This window comes from Aedes aegypti, chromosome 1, assembly GCF_002204515.2.
Source record: "Aedes aegypti strain LVP_AGWG chromosome 1, AaegL5.0 Primary Assembly, whole genome shotgun sequence".
NCBI lineage: Eukaryota > Metazoa > Arthropoda > Insecta > Diptera > Culicidae > Aedes > Aedes aegypti.
The window spans coordinates 23,148,893-23,154,655 of NC_035107.1; the positions used below are offsets into that span (position 1 = coordinate 23,148,893).

At 42.9% G+C, this 5,763-nt stretch overlaps 1 protein-coding gene across 1 annotated transcript; it reads right to left on the minus strand.

Moving 5' to 3' along the window:
• Window positions 1–3,340: 3,340 nt before the first annotated feature.
• On the minus strand, window positions 3,341–5,353 carry LOC5577045 (probable ATP-dependent RNA helicase DDX52). The gene is made up of 2 exons (XM_001663091.2): window positions 5,147–5,353; window positions 3,341–5,073 (listed from the first exon to the last, which is right to left on the minus strand). The coding sequence occupies exons 1-2, from the start codon at window positions 5,228–5,230 to the stop codon at window positions 3,385–3,387; spliced, it is 1,773 nt and encodes a 590-aa protein (XP_001663141.2). The 5' UTR covers window positions 5,231–5,353; the 3' UTR covers window positions 3,341–3,384.
• Window positions 5,354–5,763: the final 410 nt, after the last annotated feature.

The following is a 5,763-nucleotide window of genomic DNA, read 5'->3' on the forward strand; positions in this document are numbered from 1 at the left end:
ATCTTGAGATTACAGCTATCAAATTAGGAACCACATATTTTCTAGCAACAGTACTGAGATTCTGGTGCGATTGCGGTAGAATTTTGATGCTCCCCGTTTGTGTTCTTAACAGCATGTTGAATTTCGGAAGTTCTAAGTGTTTCTGGGATATTCTCGTTATTTTGGTGGGGTTTCTGATAGTATCCTTGGAATTTCTAGAACTTAGAATGTAGAGATTTTTATGGGAATTGTAGTGATTCCATTGGTAGTCGTTAGAATTCAATGAGGATCTCCCCTAAAACACCTGGGTTACCTTTGAAATAATTAAAATTCTTATCGATTTCACAAAAAATCCCATTGAAATCTTTAAAATATTTACCGACATTCAAAAGGTTTATATTGAAGCTTTGCTTTGAAATTCCAACGGAACTGGAAATCCGACATCCCTATCGGAATCCCAAAGTTCCTACAGGAATTCCGGAATTCCAAAGGAAATCTGAGACTCTGAGATGTCAGTATTTACACGTAAAATTCAGAATTACATTATAAATATATAAATTCCTACCAACATCCTAAAATTCCTAGAAAATAACATAATTATCGTAATGCCAGAATTCACACGGATATTACAAATTGCTACTGCCGGTAATCATACCGGAATCTCAGCATTGGCGGGGCGAATGTTTTCGTAACCTCGAAATTCCTAAGCAAAACTCAAAATACCTTCCGAAATATCAAAACATATATCGTTTTCCCATGATTTTTACTCAAAAGAAAATTATTCCATTCAATTCCGCAATCTCAAAGCATGTGCAGCAACCTCTGAAGCTAACTACCAGTAGCTTTGTAGTAAATGCTACCTTTATTCATAGCAATGCGTTGTTTGTAGTATGTTCGAAAGGTGTAGAAAGGAAAATGACACAAACATGTTCCACTCGTGTTCCACATATAGTGTTTACTACCGAGAATGTAGTAAACTCAACTTTACTACATTTTATTCATACGGCCCAATGTCTCGACTTGGTATGTATACTCTGTACTCCATCGAGAAGAGCTCGTAGGAAGCAATTCTATTTGCCTGTTCACGATCACTGACAGTGATTCGGAGCTTGTCACGGCTGAGTGCATCTACAGACTCGATGCCCCGAAACGACTTTGCCAAATCTTTTTAGATTTGCAATTTGTTTAACGGTTTACCTTTGGGCCAAAAAAAAACCAGAAAGGGACCCTTAGATCCGGGCGGGTAAGCTTTCTGGCGGAGGTTCGCTTTACCAGAGGTGGAGGGGAGCGCTTGCCGTTGATGTGCAGAGGAAGAATGCGCAGAGGATGTTTCCATTGGTACTTGTGTACTGACCAATGTTTCATACGATGGAGATTCTATTGATTCTTCCTCAGAAAGATGGCTAATGGACATATGGTTTTCAGGGAACCTAACTGGAGTTTGTACTTGGAGCGCTGCTGGTAGTGAAGAAGCACCTGTTTCAGCAACTTCGCTGGTCTCCATAGAGGTCCTATTTTGAGCATGATTAGTGTTTGATTCATCTTCGGAAGATATTAGGAACTGCGAATTGCCCCCGCCTTCATCATTTGGATCCATTGTGCAGTAATTTTAGACACAAAGGAAAAATCAATTACCTAACCAATATTTGCAAGGAGCTTTTAATTCAATTAGCTCACAAAACTCAAGAGATGTTGTATTACGCTTCGAGAAAAACGCCAATATCAATAATAATAAAAAACGTGCAAAAAAAAGTATGTATATATATATATATATATATATATATATATATATATATATATATATATATATATATATATATATATATATATATATATATATCTATATAAATAAAAATGGAATGGTGTTTGTATGTCACGAAATGGCTTACGAACGAGTCAACGGATTGGAATGATTCCCTCTCCGTTTTGTTCGTCAAGGGTCCCGACGTGTTTGTGTGTATAAAAATCCCAAGATATTCACCGGGAAAGTTGGAAAAATGAGAGTGCACTTAACTGTCATTTTATATGGAACGATGGAACGATTCATAGCGTTTTTCAACAGCCTACTTGATGGCAAGACGAAGTTTGCCGGGATCACTAGTATATATATATATATATATATATATATATATATATATATATATATATATATATATATATATATATATATATATATATATATATATATATATATATATATATATATATGCAAAAAAAAATACGGTTTTGTACTGCTAAGTGAATTAGTCGCTATTAATGCGACACGAAAATATCAAATTAATAATAAAAAATAATTCAAAAAAAAATGGGTTCTATTTTAGTTGAGAAAAAATACACTGCGAGACCACTGTGTAACTATTCGACCAAAGAATATGAAATTGCCCGACCGACGGCAAACAATGCAACCAAAGGAGGAGGAACAATTTACCTAACCACACACCGCGTGTTATCTGCTTACTGTAGGTAGTCAACTGGCGTTTGCTCGTGTGATGACCTTGGCTCGTTCGATCTACTGGAGCTGGGTACTACGATGAAAGCCCGCCGAATTATGACTGCGATGAGCACGATGGTAGATGCCGGGAAGGGGGACCCCCGGTTTGCCCTTAGATGATGCACAGTCTAGCCGTTGGACTATGCCAAGACTAGCTGCTTCCACGTGTTGCGCGAAATACCAATTTTCGTTCACTGGTAGTATGAGCGAATGATATAAAAAACTCCACTATCTGAAAACTTGCGTGTGGAGAAAAAACTCTACCGCGAAATAACGAAAGGTAAGAGCACGGAATAATATCGACCGTCTCGATAGAGCGCACGACGAGGAATGATTCTTGACTTGAACCGTCTATCAATTTACAAAGGAAATCATATGAAACTGGCTGGGAGAATAACTGAAACAATCAACGTAGGACCACCTTGAGAATTTTTTATGGGTTTTCTGAGAAAAAATCTAAAAAATGTCATCAAAAACTGTGGAATAGGATTTTCTTCGAAGAACTGTAGAAATATTTGGAAGCTCTATTCTTTCTTGGTGCAACATCTGAAGAAATTTCTGGCACAATTCGTAGAGAGACCATTAAATGAAAATAGACTTTCGAAAGATTTGCATTAAAATAGAGACCAAGTCCATAAAAAGAGATCTACTACCAGTACCATCCCTTCTGTCCAGTTTTTTTAGCAATTGCGTTTCCAATTATCTGGTAAACTTATTAAATGAAACTGATTTCAGAAGCCTGAATTCAGGACAGTCTGTTATTCTTAACTTGATCTGGTAAGGGACTATTGGCTTTCCCTGTTACCGCCTGTGATGATACATATGGTAGATTTCGAAGAATCTACAGCGAAATAATTGGCTGTCTCGATATAACGATTATGTACGATCTAAATTTATTTATGAAAGAACCTACCTTACTTCACCTTCTTCCGCTTTTGACTCTTCGCTTGCCCGTTCGTTCCATGGCCATTCTGCTCCCGCCCTTTTCCCATCTTCTTCGCCTTCGACCTGGCGATGAGCTTCTCCTTCTTGGCACGTTCCTGCATCTGGAAAGTGGGCATTGTCCGAATGGCCGCCCGCTTCGGAGCCTTCTGCTCCAGCTTCTTCCTCTCCCGCTTGGAACTCTTCCTCAGCTTCAGCATATACTCCGGCACGGTGCCGCCCGATTGCTTGATCAGCTGGGCAATGCATCTCAAGTTGATTGTGTCGTCCTTGGTGAAATAGGTCACCGCTTTGCCCCGTCTTCCGGCACGACCTGTGCGACCGATCCGGTGCACGTAACTGATAGTGGAAGGTGGGAAATCGTAATTGACTACCAAATTGACCCCCTTGAAATCGATTCCTCGACTCATCAGCTCCGTGCAGATTAAGATCCAGATCTTGCCCTCCCGGAAAGATCGGACCACATTGTCCCGTTCTTTCTGGCTTCGGTCCGCGTGAATCACGTCCACGTTCAACCCATCGTAGATCAACTCCGTGAACAACTGCTGGGCGCGGTCCTTGCTCTGCACGAACACCAAAACCGGCGGAGTCAATCCCTTGTGGACCATCTCCCGGAAGGCCAACAACTTTCCGCTCTCGCTCCCAACGAACAGTAACTCCTGCTCCACCAAGTCCACTGCCATGTTGGCCACTCCAACCGAGAACCGCACCCTATTGGGCATATTCTCACTGGCCCAGGTTGTGACCTCCTTCGTGACCGTAGCGCTGAAAAACGCTACCACTTTACAGGGATTGGTGCAGGCGTTCATAATCGAATCCAGCTGGTCCCGGAAGCTGTTCTTCGACTCCTCAAACAGCTTGTCCGCCTCGTCCACCACGATGTACTGAATGTTGCTCAAGTCTATCAGCGGCGGATCGTGATTCGCCAGGAAGCAAATTCGATTCGGCGTCGTCACCAGAATGTCATAGTGCTTCCTACTCTCTAAACTATAATCCGTGGTATTCTCGTCCACCTTGGTAATAACGTGCGTCCTCAAATTGATCTCCTCGCACAGCCGCAGCGATTCCCGCTGCGTCTGCTTGGCCAATTCCCTCGTGGGACAAACCACCAGCGCCCGGAAGCCACACTTCATGGGCTTCTGGAGATGGTGAATGATCGGAATCAGGAACGCCGCCGTCTTCCCCGATCCGGTCGGAGCACAGGCATGCACCGGATGACCCTCCAGCAGAACCGGAATCGCCTGCATCTGCACCGGCGTTGGCGCCTTATAGCCGCAATTCTCGATGTTCTTAATCAACTGATTGGACACGTTGAACCTCTCCGCCAGCTCCCGGAACTGCTCAATCGGATCCGGCACCGCCACCTTCCGCCCCTTCTTGACCTTGATCTGGTGCAAGTTTCTCAACCGATTCACCTTGAACTGATGATACCTCTCGCGCTTCTCCGGCGACATCAAACGGATCCGTTTCCTCTCGGAATCCTCATCCCCATCTTCCTCCTCCGATTTGATTTCGTCCTTGATGTCATCCTCGCTGAGAACCAACGGACTGTGCGGAAATATCGGAACCTGCTCCGCTCCAGAGCTGTCCTCATCATCATCTTCCTCTTTGATTTCCACCTTGACCTCCGCAGGTGGTTCCTTCGGAGCGGATTCCGGGTGCTACAATCGAAACGAAAACCCAACAATAACACTTTCCAGTTCGAGAATCCCTTGCAAGGGGAAACCAACTTACCTTCCGTTTCAGCAGCGACGGATTGTTTTTCGACGAAAATTTGGCACCACAGGTTAGCTTACGGAACAAGTCACTGGTATCCATTGCAAAGAGGCCGGATTTTCTAGTATTACCTACATAAATTTCGAAATAAACGGAGCGATGCAACGATTTTAGTCTACACGTGTGCTAATGTTTACAAATCTGAGAGGATGAAAACGAAGTTGCGCCGTGTTTTGAATTGAAAACGTCAAACTGCCGCCAGAGGCGGACTGAAAAACAGGGGGTTTGTTGCTGAGTTCAGAGGGATTAGTTTGATAGGTCGAATAACATGAGTCGACGAATTTTAAATAGGCCTTTTCATGTGACAGGTCTGTCTATGCATTTGTTAACATCGGCGGAGGACCAGTGCTAACACAGGCCTATAGGGTCTTGAAGCCCTGTTCCAATTTTGGTATTGTCGCCGTAGCACTAAGTTAGAGCTCGGTGGTGAGACTGCCGAACCGAACTTTTCTTCCGACGTTGTTATCTGTCAAACATCATGTCAATATTGACAATTCGAGTGACAATTAGAAGTTCGGCAGTCAAAACTTCGACGAACTTCGGCGAACTTTCGGTGATATATACTCTTATGAAGT

What these genes read in the sequence shown, in the direction of transcription:
- LOC5577045 (XM_001663091.2), bottom strand. Translation starts at nt 5,230, where the DNA reads ATGGATACCAGTGACTTGTTCCGTAAGCTAACCTGTGGTGCCAAATTT. An exon ending in CGTCGCTGCTGAAACGGAAG is followed by an intron (nt 5,074 to 5,146) that starts GTAAGTTGGTTT and finishes TTTCGATTGTAG; the next exon opens with CACCCGGAATCCGCTCCGAA.